This window comes from Macrotis lagotis, chromosome 4 (genome assembly GCF_037893015.1).
Source record: "Macrotis lagotis isolate mMagLag1 chromosome 4, bilby.v1.9.chrom.fasta, whole genome shotgun sequence".
NCBI lineage: Eukaryota > Metazoa > Chordata > Mammalia > Peramelemorphia > Peramelidae > Macrotis > Macrotis lagotis.
Window position 1 is genome coordinate 24,736,315 of NC_133661.1, and position 18,222 is coordinate 24,754,536.

The following is an 18,222-nucleotide window of genomic DNA, read 5'->3' on the forward strand; positions in this document are numbered from 1 at the left end:
GGGCCCGTCATCCTCTCCGCACTGTCCCCCCCCGGCCCACCGTGAGGAGAACGCTGTTTCGCACACCCTTACATTCTGAGCGGGCTCCGCGGCCGCTATCTCCAGGGGAGGGAGCCCAGCCCCGGAGCCTGAGTGAGCAGCTCCAGGTTACAAACGCGCGCTGCCTGCCTCGGGGCTTGTTTGCGGGAAGGTGCTTTGGACGTGGAAACAAACGTATCAGCAACAATTTTAGGGAATTGTAAGCAATCGCGATTCTGTTATTTTTATGCGTCCTCAGCCCAGCTACCAAGGCGTTCCCCCAGAGCAAGGCTCTGATCTTGCTGCTTGACGAGCTTCGCCTGGACCCTCCCTCCGCCCCATTCCCGCGCGGCTCCCCGCGCTCCCCTCCCCCGCCGGCCTCGCCCGCCCCCCGCCCCAGCCACGTTTCCGCTCCGAGATGACGTTCCGCCTCCCGTCTCGGTGCCTTTGCCCAGGCTGCCCGTGCCCCGCTGCCCGGACCTCCCCGCTCCATCAACTGTGTGCTGCAATCCTGTTTCCTGCCAAGAGTACCTCAGGAAGGGCAGTTAGGTACGCAGTGGATAGAGCCCGGGGTCAGGAGGGCCTGAGTTCAAATCCAGCCTCAGGCACTTCATAATTGCCTGTGTGACCTTAGGCAAGTCGCTTTTAACTCCGTGGCCTTAAATTAAAAAAAAGAAAAGTTTAAAGAGTACCTCAAGAGCCCCTTTCTAAATGGGTCATTTCAAGGTCCTCAGCTGTTGCTTGTGGCCACTCAACTAGCTGGTCCAAGCTTCAGTGTGTATATAGCCATAGATCTTCAAGTAGTCTTCCCTGACAGAATGTAAGCTCCCCGAGGACAGTGGGCACTTAGGTTTTGTCTCTGTTCCCCAGTGCTTGGGGGTAGAGAATAACAATAAAATAATAAAAACGTGTTAACTGATGTAGAGGTCTCCTACTTCAATAGGCCTACAGACATGCCCTACCTAAGAGATAGCTCTGGCCCCCGGGGCGGGGCCTCGTCTAGCCACGGAGGCTTAATGACTCTTTCTGGGGTGAAGGAAAAGCGTATCCCTCCCAATGGCCAGAGAATGAGGAGATGAGAGTCTTAACTGGAAATTCCTGAATGTTTAAAGAAGGCTCCTTTAGCCATTTTTTTTTTGCAAGGCAATGGGGTCTATGAAGCATCTGAGCTGGATTTGAACTCAGGTCCTTCTGAGTCCAGGACCGGTGCTCTATCCACTATGGCCAACCCTCTTTGGTTGGTAGACTCAGGTTAGAGTGGAAGGGCTTGCCAGAGCAGGGCGATACTCAAAATACAGGCCTGGCCACCCAAACTCCCCCTGCAGTTGTCACCGTTGCCAGGGGATAGTCTTTCCTTGAGTCCCTTTTCCACAGAACTCTTAGCCTGACCCTTTGGCTCTGCTGAAGGACATTGGACTCCATTCGACATTCACCAGCTGCTGAATCTCCTGTTATTAACTGTGAGAAGTCACTGATCTCCAGGGCTAGAATGTTTACACACGTGTCGACCTGCTGTTAGATTTTCTGTGTCCTGAACACTGGTCCTGAGGTGATTGGCCCCTAGTCAACTTTCAAGGCTTTGAAGAGAAGAAGTGTTCAAGGAGTGGCTGGATGATCACTTGGTGGGTGAGGTTGCTGTGGGGAGCCTTCCTCCCTCCGATGGGGGTAGCACTGGATGCCCTCAGGACTCCCTTCTTCTCTGTCTTGTGGTCTTATCCTTGCCATGACGCTGAAGCAGGGCACAGGGAAATGCCACACTGGACTTGGCCATGCCCCTGGAAAGACTAATATGTAGAATGCAATGAGTGCTGTCACAGCCACTCCTTGGGGGGACCACCCCTGTGGCAGAGGTATGGGAGAATACCTGGAGCCAGGAGTTGAACTGCTCCCCAAGCACCACCCTTGACCTACCCCCATGGAAATGCATTTAAGCTAGGTCCTCTGGAGCAGAGGTCTCTTTCTCCTCTCTTTTCTTCTTTGCATTTCCCACTAGAATGGCCACTTTCTCTCTCTAAGCTAGGACCATGTGCTCTGTGCAGCAATGTTGCCCCAGCTCCACGCAACCAGATTTATGCTGATTTAAGCTTTTCTCTCCCCCCCCCCCAATCATTTCCTTTTCCCTTCTTTCCTCTAAGTTCTTTCCTATGATGTTTCCAGGCTTATAACTAAATTCCTTCTTAGGGTCTATGTTGTTTCTGTGAACCAACCACTTGTCCTTTGCAGACCTGTGATGAACTTTACAGGTCTGTAAATAAAGATCTGAATTTTTTTTTTTAAACAACTCTGGGGCCAGTCATGAGATTTTCACCTTCAAGACCCCTGATCTCTGAGTTGGCACCACCAATTTCCTAGTCAACAAGTCCATGGCAAGCCCTCTAAATCCAGTCTGTGGCTTAATGCTAGCCGTTGGCATTAATCTCATATTTGAAAGTTGTGATCCCTAAAAGTCTGGTTCAATTTTATTAGATTTAGCCCATCTACATTCATGGTCATGGCTAGATGAGCAAGGCCAGCTCCCCTCCAGTCTGATATAAGGGACATTCTAAGTACCACTTTCTTAAAAATCTCTCCTCCCAGTAGGATGGTACTAGAAAAGAAACTTTCCTTCCAATAAGACCATTAATTTCTTGAAAGAAGGGACTATTTCATTTTTATCTTATCCATAAGTATTCTGCATATAGTAATTACTAAATTGTTTTGGGTTTTTTTTTTTTTTTGGTCCTTCATTCACATCTGGGAAGTGATGCCATAACAAATAAGTAAATTGGATTTTAGTGAGGTGGGGCTGTATCCATTGGCCAGATATGAATCAAAGTGACTGTAGGTGGCCCTGGATGTGAGGCACTCAGGGTTAAATAACTTGTCCAAATCACCTAGCTAGTAAGTGTCAAATTTCTGAGGTTAGATTTGAACTCAGTCTTACCGGTCAGTGCTCTATCCACTGCACTACCTAGTTGCTCCTGCTTGTTAAATGCATGAATGAATGACTTGGCTTGCTGTTACCTGTGCTGATAAAATCACTTTTGCTTCTCTGAACCTCAGTTTACTCATCTGTGAAGGGAGTATTAAACTAGGTATCAATAAACCAATATTAATTATTGGAACAACTATGACAACAATACCATTTTATTATCCTTGTCTCTGTCCCAACTAAATCCCATTTCTACAGGAATGCTATCACTACCTCTATTAAGTTTAGTATTTTCTCTCCTTTAATTATCTTGTACATAACTTGTTTCTACATATTTATTTACTTCTCTCTTCTATCAGATTGTGAGCTCCTTGAGCCTGTCTTTTGCCTCTTTTTGTATCCCTCCCCCCCACCCCCCAGCACTTATTCCTGTGCCTGATGGTAGTAGGCACTTAATAAATGTTTATTGTCTTAGTACTTTGATTTATTGTGTGAGATTTTTTTCATTACTTTATTTTTATTTTTTATTTTTTAGAGTTTTCAAGGCAATGGGGTTAAGTGGCTTGCCCAAGGCCACACCTAGGTAATTATTGTCTGAGGTTGGATTTGAACCCAGGTACTCCTGACTCCAAGGCTGGGGCTCCATTCACTGCGCCACCTAGCCACCCCCTCATTACTTTATTTAAAAAAAATTTTTCAATTACAAGTTATGAAAATTTTTTCTTTTTTTAGAATCATTTTTTAAATTTAATTTTATTTATTTAAGGCAGTGGGGTTAAGTGACTTGCCCAAGGTCACACAGCAAGGTAATTACTAAGTGTCTGAGGTCTGATTTGAAGTGTCTCAGATCCTCCTGACTCTAGGGCCGATGGTCTATCCACAGAAGTTCATCCATATGCATGTTTATATGTTATATAATTTTCTTCCACCCTCCCTTCCTACTCTCTAATGTTCTAGTGAACATTGTACATATAAATTTGGTTTAGCACGTTTATATATGTATGAGGCATTAGGACTAAGAGAAAAGAAAGAAAACTATGGGATAGGAAGGAAAAATAAGAGAAATTTTAAAAAAAGTAAACATAGTGATCATTCAGATTCTGTGTTTGTTTTGTTTTTCTCTTCATCTGGATGTGGATAGTATTATCCATAACAGGTCTCCCAGGGTTGTCCTGGCTCTCTGAGCTTCTCAGAAGAGCTGTATCCATCACAGTGTTGCTATCATTGTGTACAGTGTTCTCTTGGTTCTGCTCCCTTTGCTCAGCATGCTTTTCTAGAGTTCCTGGTTTCATCTAGAACATCAGTATTCCATAACATTCATATACCACCACTTGTTTAGCCATTTCCCGATTGATGGGTATCCCCTCAGTTTCTAATCCTTTGCCGTTACAAAAAGAGCTGCTATGAATATTTTGGAGCATGTGGGACATTTCCCATTTTTTATGATTTCTCCTGAATATAGGTCTAGTATTGATATTGCTGGGTCAAAGGGTTTGATCAGTTTTATTACCCTTTAGGCGTAGTTCCATTTTACTCTCCAGATTGGTTGGATCAGTTCACAACTCCATCAGCAGTGCATCATGTCTCAATCTTCCCATAACCTCTCCGACATTGATTATTTTCCCCTTTTTTCATCTTGGTCAATCTGATAGGTATATGGTGGTACTTCATAGTTGTTTTAATTTGCTTTTCTCTACTCAGTCATAATTTGGAGCATTTTGTTATATGATTAAATATAGCTTTAATTTCTTTATTTGAAAACTGCCTATTGGGAGCAGCTAGTTGGCACATTGGATAGAACATGGGCCCTGGAGTCAGGAGGACTTGAGTTCAAATCTGACCTCAGGCACTTAATTGCCTAGTTGTATGACCTTGGGCAAGTCATCTAACCTCTTTGCCTTATATAAATAAAAGAAAAAAGAAAGAAAACTACCTATTCATATCCTTTGAGCATGTATCAATTGGGGAATGACTTGTAGCCTTATAAATTTGATTCAATTCTTTCTATATTTTAGAAATGAGACCTTTATCAGAACCCTAAGCTGTGAAAATTGTTTCCCAAATTTCTGTTTTCCTTCTCATTGGTTTTACTAGTGCAAAAACTTTTTAACTTAATAGTGTCAAAATCATCTATTTTGCAATTTATAATTTACTCTATTTCTTGTCATAAATTTCTCCCCTTTCCACAGATCTGACAGGGTATTTCTTGATCTGTTCATTGGTTTATGGTATCGTCTATGACTAAATCCTGTGTCCATTTTGACCTTATTTTGGTAGAGGGTATGAGATGTTGGACTATGCCTAGTTTTTGCCATACTATTTTCCAGTTTGTTCAACAGTTTTTTGAGTTCTTATTTTTTGAGTTCTTATCCTAGAAACTAATGTCTTCGGGTTAGTCAAATAGTATATTATTATAGTCATTTACTACTGTTTTTTATCTATGCGAATCCACTAGTCCATTACTCTATTCCTTAACCAGTATCAAACTGTTTTGAAGATTGCCACTTTATAAGGAAATTTTAGATCTAGTATGGGTCTGGGCCACCTTTCTCTACATTTTTTCCATCAGTTCTCTTGATATTCTTGACTTTTTGTTGCTGCAGATGAATGTTGTTTTTATTTTTTTAGCTCAATTATTTAGTAGTTTGGTACGGCACTTAAATAAGTAATTTAACTTGGGTAAAATTGTCATTTTTATTATAATTAGCTCAACCTAACCATGAGCAATTGTCATTTTTCCAGTAGTTTAGATCTGACTTATTTGTGTGAAAAATATTTTGTAATACTTTGAGATTTGCAAAATGCTTTGCAAATATGATCTCATTTGGTCCCCATAGCAACCCTCATAACATTTTACAAATGAGTAAATCATTTGATCCTCATAGCATTTTAAAAATGAGGAAATTGAAGCAGATAGGAGTCAAATGTCTTGCCTAGAATCACAAGCTAGTAAGCCTCTGAGACTAGTTTTGAACTCAGGACTTCCTGACTCCAATGGCACTGCTTTCTCTATGGTGCTACCTGGCTGCCATGAGATGATCTCTGTCTACTGTATGACCCTGGCAGACTTTATTTCTGTAAGCCCTGTTAAAATGAAAATAGTCACAAGACAGAACTGGAATAGGAGTAAGTCTGGTGAGGACAACCACCTAGGGTTTACTCAGCCTTTGTGAGTAAAAGGAAGGCTCCTTTTAAATGAATTTATGAGCTATCAACCCAATTTGCAGGGTGACGAACTATCCATTCATGGAAGCTCTTGAAACCTTTTCATTAAAGTTCTAAGGTTTGCAATCTGCATCAGTGAAGGTGCCATCCATATTCTTGAAGTACTGGGGTAGTTTTATATATTAATATTTTATGACCTCAAAAGTCCTGATTTCTATTCAATGTGGCTGTTCGTTTTGTGATGACAGGTCCTATATGTTACCATTTGGGCTAGAAACCTTTTAGGAGATTGTGACACAATCCCATTTTCAAACTTTGTTGTGGGTGCACAAAGATTTTATCCAGAGGTGTAACGAACCCTTTAAGTCCTATCAGATTGTCTGAGGCATTTTAATAGATGCTTGTGAAATGGATTGAATTTAGAGAAAGGTTTTTGTTGAAAGACAAATTCTGACATTCTTAAGGGTCAGTGCATTCTGTACCATTGGGAGGTTTTTGTGGGGCAATGGACAATGGGAAGCTTGGCAAGGTGACCAAATAAACAGCCAGTACTGGGAGGGGAGGGAGGAGAGAGAGAGAGAGAGAGAGAGAGAGAGAGAGAGAGAGAGAGAGAGAGAGAGAGAGAGAGAGAGAGAGAGAGGAAGAGAGAGAGAGAGAGAAAGAGAGAGAGAGAGAGAACGATTTGAGAAGTGCCCTTTTTGTACTCAAAAGCTCTTGAGAAATTTCTAGATCGATAAGGAAACATGCAACCCCATTAAAGTGATAGTAACTAATGTTTGTATAATTTTTCTAAGGTTTTCAAAGTGCTTTCCTTAAAACGTCCCTGTAAAAGGAGAGAGGTAGGGCAAGTGTGACTCCCAAGGGATTAATACTGTCTGGAAACTGAGGCTCAGAAAGACCTTCCCAGGCTCACACAGCTACTAAATGTTTGAGTCAGACATTGAAACCAGGAATTCAGACTCAAGCTTCAATCCTCTGTCCACTTTGGCACACTGCCTCTTGGTGACTTCAGAATGACTTCTCTGCTTTGATAATATAATCCTGAACTTAACTTTCAAGATATAAGACACATAGGCCTTCCTGAAAGGAAGATAAAATGGCAAGCCAAGAGATAACCTAGTTCAGTAGGGCTTCCTCAAGAAATAACTAGTGAAGAAGAGCCAAGAAGTATTCCTCTGTGAGAAAGAGGAGGGAGAGATAGGAACTCTCCAAAGACAATTCTCCTGTTATGCCCAGTCTTCATGACTCATATGCCAGAGTCTCTAAACCTTCTCAGTTCTTCACTGGAGGACTGAAGGGAGGCCAGGTCATCAGTTCTAGGTCAGAACTGGGGGGGGGGGGTGTTCTTTATCCTCCCACTTCCCCTTCAAAAGAGAAGTAAATTTTGAATCAAGGATCCTTCCATCATCAGATTTCAGCCACCATAGCAATAGCTAGTCTTTACATCTCACTTTAATGTTAGCAGAGTGCTTTACATAGGTTAACTCACAACTGCTAGGTGAGGAAGGTCCTATTGGATGACTCACAAACAGGTTAAACGAGTCACCTAGGATCACAAAGCAAGTACGTGTCTAGATTAGAAGTATGGGACTCATAGGCTGAATGAAGCCAATCCAACATTCCAGAACATGCATAGGAACATACACATATGTGTGTATGTATATGGCTAGAGAAGAGAGAGAGAGAGAGAGAGAGAGAGAGAGAGAGAGAGAGAGACAGAGAGAGAGAGAGACAGAGAGACAGAGACAGAGAGAGACAGACAGAGAGAGAGAGAGAGAGAGAGAGAGAGAGAGAGAGAGAGAGAGAAGATAAAGAATGTAATGAAATCAGTCCAAGTGTCTTAAGGTCCCTAATTCTGTTTGGAGCCAGGCTGAACAGCTGGAAATATACTCTTTTATTTATAGGTGCTATAATCATAGCTGATCTATATAGGATAGTCCAGTGGAAAGAGTACTAACTTTGGAGTGGGGACCAGGTTCCAAGTTTTGTCTCTGACACTTACTCTCTGTAAAACCTTGGGCAAGTCAGCCTCCTCTCAGCCTCTGTTTCTTCATCTGTAAAATGAAGATTTCGGATTGGATTAGATGATCTCTAATTAAGGTCCTTTTTAGGTATAGATATATCATTCTGTGAGAAAGAGAGAGGGGAGATAGTCAAAGCCTTGGTCACCCCAACATGGTTATGGCTCCAAATTCAGTGTTCTTCCCTTCATGACCTGAGGACCTCAGATAGAACAAATTAGATTTCCATCCTCCCGGCCTTGGTGTCAACTAGGACTGACCCAGGCCTGAATGATATTTCTGGACCTAGGTTGTTTTTCTCTTTGTCTCACCAGCTCTTAATTAATTTCTTGCTGATGGAATGAATGAAAGGTAGACCAGTTCTCTCTGGAGATGTGTGCATTTAGGAAAAGGAGCCAGCAAACACACCTGCCTCGGTGGATTCTCACTCTGATGGTAGCATATCCATGTGCTTGTTCCAGGTCTATGTGGCCTGCCAGTCCATGCTCATCGTGTTGGTGGGAGCCGTACCAGAATATCGGATCGACCAGGAAGAGCTTTCCAAGAACCCCGAGGAGCTGGCCTGCCACATGCATTTTGCAGATAACTTTACATCCATAGTGACAGAGGCAAGTAGCAAAGCAACCCGTTGTAAGCCCTATATTTCTTTGTTTCTTTCTCTTGGGGCTCTATTTTTAAAAATGATAAGCCTGTTCGGATTGCCTAGGCAGGGATTGCGGGTACAGATATAGATGGTGTTCTCCCTAGAAATGAATACAGAAAGACTTGGGAACAGAAATCAGCATAAGCCCCAGAGAGGAATGAATGTTAGATCTGGTCAGAGGGTCTGGGTTCAATAGTCCCTGTGCCATGTTGGGCAGATCTGAACCTCTCTTCATTTATGAAATGAAGGGTAGGAACACGTGACCTCCAAGATTCCTTCCAGCTCTAAATCTGTGATTCTATGTCCCAGGTTCAGATATCACCTCTGACTCCTTGTACCACCTTAACCAAAACACATCACCCTTCTGGACCTTGGTTTTTCCATCTGTAAAATTGGTGGGGGGAATGGATCATTGATAAAGACAAAAGTGGAACAAAGACAATATTTCTGAAAGGTTTAAGGACTATCATCAATATAATATAGACATCCTACCTCCTACCAGAGAGGTGATAGAGTCAAGATGCTGAATGAGACATACATTTGTTTTTGGACATGATCAGTGGGGGAATTCATTTTGCTTGACTAGATACATTTTTGGGGAAGGATTTTGTTTCTGAAGGCCCTTCCGATTCTGAATATATGATCTTATGAAATACATGTTAGCTCTGCTTCGTATATAGAGAGTGAAGCTTCTCTCTCACATAATTTGGGTTAAATTTCTTAATAAATCTTTCCTATGGCCCCTTTAAATCAATCTCTCTGAATTTCGAATTCCTTGCCACAGAGAACAGCTGGCTGCCAGGCAAGAGGGGTTATTAAGCAGATTTCACAAAGCATACTTGTCTAAGCCAGAGCATGATTCAAGGCTTCCCAAAAAAAATCTTTGTCCCTGTCTGTGGTCTGTCTCTCTGGCTATATTTATCCCCTGGCCTAGATGGAAGTCTCTCCGGTGAGATGCTTTGTCAAAACGCTTACTTCCTAATGCACATTCTGCTGTGAGCAAAGACAGGAGCTGCTGCTAATAGAGTCCTGTGCAAGGATCCAGGTCTGAGTCAGACCTTTCATGATGCTAATCACCCTTTGGAGATTTGGGGGAGTGGGAGCCATTTATCATGCTGTGATTATGGCAGAGGACGTCAGGGTTTCCGGGAGAGTAGAAAGGAGGAAATATGCTAAGGTGGTGTTTGCCAAACTTGATTTCATAGATCATAGAGCATCAAATCAAAAAGTGACTTGCTCCAACTCAAGGAGGGAGTGACAGAAGAAGGATGTGAACCTTCATCCAGGTCTCTTTCCTTGGTGTCTAGCAGACATTTGAGAATAGAAACCATCTCATCTGATCCCCTCATTTTACAGAGTCCCAGAGAAATTTGCTGATTTTTTCAAAGGTCACCCAGTTCTCTTCCCCAGCCCCTCCGCCTTCCCTCCCCTCCCCACCCCTGCCCTTTCTTTCCTTCCCTTCTAGGGAGAGTTCAAGAAACATATAAGACTTGATCTATTTCCTTGGGGAATCTTATGGTCTTAGAAATGTATGATAGACAAACATAGAGGATTATAATACACAAGGTTATATATGATCAGGGCTTTAGAGAGGTACAAAACAGTGTTATGTGAAGTCCAAGGAGAAAGGTCAGCCCTGAGTGGAATCAGTTTAAATTTGGCTTTAAAGGACAAGTTAAAATTCAACCCATGGAAAGGGGGAGGGAAAAGTACTCCAGATGCAGTAAACACTATGAGCAAAGGTTTGGAGGCTGGAAAGGTCAGGGCATATTTGAGGTGGCAGTTTGACTGGAGAGTACATACAGGAGAGTAGGAGTGGCACCAGATTGTGGAGACTCAGGTTGGGAAGTTTGAGATTTGCTGAGTGGACAGGAAGGAACCGCTGAAGATTTTTTTTTTCTTAGGTTTTTGCAAGGCAAATGGGGTTAAGTGACTTTCCCAAGGCCACACAGCTAGGTATTTTTTTAAGTGTCACCACCTAACTGCCCCACTGAAGATTTTTGAGTAGAGGAATGGTATAGCAAATATTATCATATGTAGGGTTTATAAAATATGCCCCATATATAAAAACTGGGTAGGTAGGAAGAAAAATGGGATGGGAAGGAAAGGTTTGGAGTTTTGTCCATCCTAGCTAAGTTCAGAGGCAAAGTTTGGCAATCTGGTTATTAGTTCCACTGCAACTCATGACTACTCCACTATTAGGGTGATGAGTTCTATGTTGATTGATTAATTGGGCAGCTAGGTGGCACAGGATATAGAGCTCAGTCCCTGAAGTCAAAAGGATCTGAGTTCAAATTTGACCTCAGACACTTACTAACTGTGTGACCTTGGGCAAGTCACTTAACCCTGTTCGCCTCACATCCAAAGCCAGATGTCCAGATCCATCATCTGGCCACTGGACCCAGGTGGCTCTGGAGGAGACAGGGAGACTGATGACTTCATATAGCATCCCATCACTCAAATCCAATTCACTTATTTCTCATGGCATCACCTCATTGATGTTATAGTCTTCTTTGAGAACAAAGGACAAATATCATTGTCATCACCCTCAGTAATGAAATGAATATTCTCTCAAGTGTATTTATGACCTATTAAACTTTCAAGAAGACTGGGAAGGGCCTGTTCGATCTTGGATCAACTATTGAGTCATATCTTAGAGACCACTGAATCCAATCCCACCATTTTACTCATCCTGAGACCCAGAGAAGTGAAATGATTTGCCCAAGGTCACACAAGTGAGAAGTAGTAGAGATAGAATTTTGACAAAATATCTTGCTCCGGGGCAGCTAGGTGGTGCGTGGACAGAGCACCAGCCCTGGAGTCAGGAGTACCCGAGTTCAAATCCGACCTCAGACACTTAATAATGACCTAGCCGTGTGACCTTGGGCAAGCTACTTAGCCCCATTGCCTTGGAAAACCCCCCCAAAATATCTTGACCCCAAGTCTGGAGCTCTTCAAATACTGTGCTGCCTCCCGAAGGCCAAGGTCATCCAGCCCAAGCCAAACTTGAAACTTGCCTTCCCTTATCGGAATATCCCAGGAAGTAGTTGCTCAGCTTCAACTTGAAGATCTCTAGGGATGGGCACCTCCCATCATCTCTCCCCAATTCATTAATAGACAACTCTAAGTGTTAGCAGGTTTTTCTTTGTGTAATAATTTCTTTAGAATATGCATATAGATATATAAGATATAGAATACTTATAGAGTAACTATAGAATATTAAGACCCTAAAAAACCTGGGAATCAAGATCACAATAATATAATAATTTTTTTTTCTTCTTCATTTTCAAAGACCATGACATCACATACCATGGCATCACATGCCAAGCAAGTTAGTTAGATTTGAGTGAAGGGGTGCTGTATTAAGTCACCAGCCTCACTTTCTCCTCCAAGAAACTAAGTCTGTATGCAGTAGTCTTTGTACATTATAGGTATTTAATAAATCACATTTTAGGGGCAACTAGATGGTACAGTAGTTAGAGCACCAGCCCTGGCATCAGGATAACCTGAGTTCAAATCTGAGCCCAGATACTTAATCCCACTGTCTCACAAAAACCAAAAATATATAAATGATGTTTTACATGAAGGGTTGGGAAAAATTACAAATATTTCCATTATTCTTGAAGATGCACCCCTTCATAAAATAAAAAGGAGCCATTTTCTGATAATCCTGAGTACTTGGATACTTCATATCCAGGATAAAATATCAAGTTTTATTTCTTGAAGTACCTAACATGTGCCAGCATGGGAAAGTAATAAGAAATGTTCCCATTAACTAATTGAGAAACATTTATTAAATGCTTATATTCTGGGCACTCAAAATGCTAAGAATACAAAGGAAAAAAGTGAAAAATGTCTCTTCCTTCAGGGAGTTTCCATTCTAATGAGGAAGACGAGATGCACATGAGTAGGTGCATCTAAGATGCCTGCAGAATAGCTACTAGGTAACAGTGGCCGGGAAGGTGCCAGCCCCAGGTTTGGCAGGAATAAACCTCATTCAGAATATGGCCTTTGAACTGAGAGCTGAAGGAAGTCAGGAATCCCAAAAGATGGAGGTGAGGAGGGATGAAGGTCAGTAGGTCCAAAAGCATGAAGATGGAAGATGAAGGTAAAATGTGAGAAAGAGCAAAAGCCCTGAGAAATTTAACTTTCTCATGTATAAATACTTCTTTTGAATAGTGGTTTTGTAATGTGGATTGGTAAATCTTTGCCCTCAGTATAAACATAACAGAAAAAAAAATCATGGTATGGAAAAAAGTAGCATGGTTTATAACCATAAAAAAAAAACAAAGAAGCTTCCTTTATTAGTCTAGCACTTTTTAAAAAAAGATTGATGTTTAAGAGTCATTGAGAAATCAAGTGATTTATCCAGGATCACACAATCAATATGGATCAGAGATAGTACCTGAACCTAGGTGGTCCTGATAAATCCAATGTATAACTTTTTTTTAAAACCCTCTGTTGTAGTTTTATCTGTGTGGGAATCTTGTGGCCTAGAAACTTCCTTCCACTCAACACAGAGTTGGCAAGACGCTTGGTCTCCCAGAGTTCCTGGGATCCTGATTGACTTCAGTGATTTCACCAAAGTCACATAACTAAATTGTGTCAGAGGCGGGACACAAACCCAATTCTTCCTGGCTCCGAGACACCGACCCTTTAGTCCTTGTGCTATGCCGGCTCTCTGTACAAAAACTATTAGCATTGGTGATTAAATCGATTCTCGGAAATGGCAAAGAGAAAATTAGCCCTTGGCATGCTCTGGACAGCTGAGTAATTTGGCAAATTGTGAAAAATGTCATTTCAGGTTAATTTAAATGTGGGGAGACAGAATGCCAGAGCAAATTGTTTAAAACTGGAGACATAGGGCTGCCTCTTTTCACAGTCCTTTTGGCACACAGTCACCTTTAGCTGATATTGTTTCATCCAACAGATACCCACCACAGGCCAGAAATTGTGCTAGCCACTAGAGATAAGTGTAAAAGGGATGCAATTCTGCCCTCAATGAGCTTATGTTCTTCCAAGAGGACACTTGTGCACCAAAAAATACACATAAGTTATTTGCCTAAATGTAGATCTGATTGTGCTGTGTTCTTGCTCAATAAACTTCAAGGGCTCCTTTTTACTTCTGGAAAAAATACAATAATGCTCTTTTTGGCATTCAAAGCCCTTGCTAACCTGGCCCAGTCCAACCTTACTCTCTGTCCAGGGACCCTGGCCTCCTGACCTTTCCATGAACAAGACACTTCATCTCTGGGTTCTAGAGCCTTTTTCTGTCTCTGTCTCTCTCTTTCCTCTCCCCCCCATCTCCTTCTCTCTCCTTCCTCTCTCTGTCTCTCTCTATCTCAGTCAGAGTCTCTTTCTCTCTATGTCTCCCACCCATCTCTGTCTGTCTTTCTGGCTTCCTTAAATCCCAGCTAAGATCCCACCTTCTACAAGAGGTCTTCCCTAACCCCTCTTCATTCTATTGCTTATTCTTGTAAATTGATTTCCTCTTTATCTCATCTGTAGCTTACTTTGTATGTATAGGTTTGCATGTCGTCTCCCCTATTAGACTGTAAGCACCTTGAGGGCAGGGACTATCTTTTCACTTTTTTAATATCCTCAACATAGAAGATAGGGCCTAGCATAGATTAGGAGTTTTGTAAATGGTTACTGATTGATTTTTTAAAAAAATTTCAATATTTTATTCATTTATTTTCCCAATCACATGCAGAAGCAGTTTTCCACAATCATTTTTTTTGGGTAAAGTTTTGAGTTTTACATTTTTCCTCCCTCTCTCCTCCCTTCCCTCCCCTCCCCCCATATAGATCCATATTAATCATGTTGTGAAAGAATAGATTATTTTTTAAAATAAATTATTTAGAAACACAAATGGAACATCAAGTCTCTCCCCCCACCCCAGAAAGGATTGTTGCTCTTTGTAGTTCCCCCCCCCCCCTTATTGAATATGGGTCAATTCTTGCTTCCAGGTTAAAGAATCATACATTCAACACAGAATTTATTATCTTTGCCCCAAACCTTCCCTCTCCCAGACCTCCTTAGCATTGTTCTGGCACCAGACTTAGGACGTTGGCGTTTCCCTTGACTCCTTCCTCTCATTCACCCTATGGATCCAGTCTACTTTCCAGGACTACTGAGTTTACCTTCATGATCTCTAGTTCACACTCGGACTCTTGCAATACTCTGACTCAACTGTCAAATTGATTTTTCTAAAATGCAGGCCACCCTCCCCGCTACTCAGTAAACTCCAGTGGCTCCCTATTATTTCTGGGATCACATATGAGTCCTCCATTTAACGCTGAAAATCTTTAATCCCCTGGTCTTTTCAACATTTCTAGTCCTATACTTTCTTCCCCTCCACAAATTCTGTGATTCCATGACTCATCTTGACCTTCCTCACACAACTCCATCCCCCTATGCTTGGCATGTCTTCCTCATCTCAACTTTCTGGCTTCCTTCAAGATTCAGGTCAAATATGCTTGCAAGAGGCTTTTCCTGTTCCTGTCTCTTTAGCATCTTTCCCCTTAGGTTACATTTCATTTATACTACGGAGATCTTATGTTTTCTTAGCTGGATATCGTTTCCCAATTAGAATGTGAGCTTCTTTAGGGAATGGACTGCTTTTGCTTTAAACATACATACATACATACATGTATTATGTAAAATCAAATTTTAATATTCATTTAAAAAAATTTAATTCCAAATTTCACCCCTCCCTCCTCCCCAAGACAACAAGTAATTTGATATTGGTTCTACATGTTTTGCTGTTCTCTTATCCCTATCTTAGCACAGTGCCCATATACAGTGGATATTTAATTATGGGACACAGTAAGTGCCCAATAAATGACTGAGTAGCCAACATTTCTATTGTCCCTGAATTCTACCCTGTTATTTAAACCGGTGCCTTGGCATGACTTTAGAAGGTCGTTTCAGGTCCCCCACTTGCCACCCACACATCTGTGTCAGCTGGCATTGCAGCTGTTTGGGAAAATCTGCTTTGCCATCTACTCTCTGCCCACACATTCCTCTCAGAGGGTCTGTGTGGAAACGATTGTTGCTTTGGAGGTGTTCCTGCTGTGGGCAGTCCTTCCACAGACACCCCAAAGCTCACCCAAGAGATGCTGCTGCCTCCAGGAAATGAGGGGAGAAACCGAGTGTCTGGGCTGTTGGACAGGGAGACCATTGTCCCTGGGAAATGGTTTTCTAGGATTTGAGGGCCGCCTCCCCCATTGCCTATTTCACATAGTCACAGTGGAAAAATGATGGCTAATTTAGTAAATGGTGTTGTCTGGCTGGAACTGAGAGTCTGGGCACCCTCCAAAGATGAAAAGCACAGGTCCAGCAGAGGCAGAAATGATTATAGCTATCATGTAAGACAATTCCTTTGTTTGAGAGGGCTGTGTTTGGATTTGGGATATTGCAAGATCACAGATGGAGAGAGATGGATAGCACTTCCAGACTGTGTGTTCTACTTCCCCATCTTTTTTTTAAACTAAGAAAACTGAGACCTAATAAGGGAAATGGCTTGCCCAAGGTCATAATAGGTCACAAGTGATAAAACAAAAATTTGTAGTCGGGCCCTCTGAGACCAAAGTCCGTCTTTTTCCCCCTATGGTGAGATGGCTTCCACAAAAGTCTTTTGATGACTCATTGTGGTGTAGAGATGACAGATTTAGAGCCAAAAGTATTCTCTGAGTTCATCTTGTCCCCATACTACAGATGAAGAAACTGAGGTCCAGAGGGTGGAATCAATAAGTCAACAAGAGTTTGTTAAATATCTACTAGGTAGTTATTGGGCAAAATGCTGAAGATATAGAGAAGGGCAAATAGCGTCCCTGCCTTTGAGGAGCTCCCAGTCTGATGGAAGAGACAGCATGACAACAGCTGTAGAACATACAAGGTAGAGTAGCTAGAAGGCTGGCTGATAGGGGAAGACAATAGGAACCGGAGGTGGCAGAACACAGAGCGATTTTTGACTTGTCCAGAGTCAGATGGCTAGCCTCCAGTGTGGATGAAGAACCAAGGTTTTTTTTGACACGGAGGCCGGGATTAGGTAGCCTGTCTCTCAAATTTTTTTGTTTGTTTTTTTTTCAAGGCAATGGGATTAAGTGACTTGGCCAAAGTCATACAGCTAGTAAGTATTAAGTGTCTGAGGTCAAATTTGAACTCAGGTCCTCCTGGCTCCGGGGCTGGTGCTCTATCCACTGTGCCACCTAGCTGGCCTCTTCTCTAGTTTTAAAAAAAGATATGATGGCAAAGATCTCAAACTTACAGTAGCTAGAATTTAAATGTTTCATTTTCATTCCCTCTTTCCAATTCTTAATTTTGTCCGTGAAAAAAAATAAAATACCTCCCCTCCCCCCAAAACCAAACAAGCCAAGATTATATAACAACTTAGAGGTAATTGAGCAGAGCATATTGCAAGGGAAAGTCTGTCTTTGCTTTGTACCAAGTATCCAGGCAACTGTGCTTTGAACAAATTGGGGGCTTCACAACAGCAGCTCCTTGGACCTCCTTTGCCATATCCCCATGTTCCTCTTGGGATAAACGTGACCCTAGTGGGAGAAAATAAGCTCCTCTGTAGTCACCATAGTTCTTGGTTTCAGAGACCTATTCAGGAAAGCACCCAGGAGACTGTATTATGATGATGATGATGATGATGATGATGATGATGATGATGATGATGATGATGATGATTATGTCTCAGGGGAGTCAGAGAATGTGAGAGCTGGAAGGAAGGTGAGGGAGTACTGGGCCAACCCAGACCTGAAAAATGGATTTGACATCATAATAACATCTAGCTTTTAGATTGTACCTACTGAGTCAGCCACTATGCTAAAGGCTCTACAAATATCATCTGTTGTGATTTTCACAACAATCCTGGGAGGTAGATATGATTATGATCTATATTTTACACAGGAGGAAACTGAGGAAGGCAGAGGTTAAGTGACTTAACCAGCGTCATTCAGCTAGTAGATGTTTGAGGCCAGATTTTAACTCTGGGCTTCCTGAGACTATTTTTTCCAGGCCTGTTTCTTATCCACTACAACCCCTAGCTACCTTCCCAATAAATAATCCACCCATGTTTGAAGTCCTCTAAGAAGGGGCATCCCTGTTTTCAGAAGCATCCCTGTCAGGATAGCTCTAACATCAAGTGTATATCTCACTCTTTGCAGCTGACTTGCTCCTCCTTCACCCCCATCTCCAGTCACAAGCCTGAGGGTTTCCAAGAAGCCACAAGAAGGGTTTAGAGTCAATGGTTCTGGAGCCATCCCAGGCTTTGCAGAGAAGGCTACATTAGACCAGATCCATTCTCACCCAGTACTTCCCAGGCCCAATTCCCTGACAAGTCAGGGAGGCTCTTGGCCTCTGGCAGTTCCCAGATGCTTTGGCAAAATTATTATAGGCTTGGCAGCCTCTCTGCTACCTTTCAAATTCCTCATCTGCAAATACTCACATCTACG

At 42.2% G+C, this 18,222-nt stretch overlaps 1 protein-coding gene across 1 annotated transcript in view; it reads left to right on the forward strand.

Annotated features, from left to right (window-relative positions):
* Nucleotides 1-436: 436 nt before the first annotated feature.
* Nucleotides 437-18,222, forward strand: part of LOC141522616 (solute carrier family 22 member 15-like) — a 90,895-nt gene continuing 73,109 nt past the window's right edge. The window contains 2 exon segments of the mRNA XM_074236162.1: nucleotides 437-562; nucleotides 8,577-8,723. Coding sequence (XP_074092263.1) covers nucleotides 437-562; nucleotides 8,577-8,723 — 273 coding nt within the window.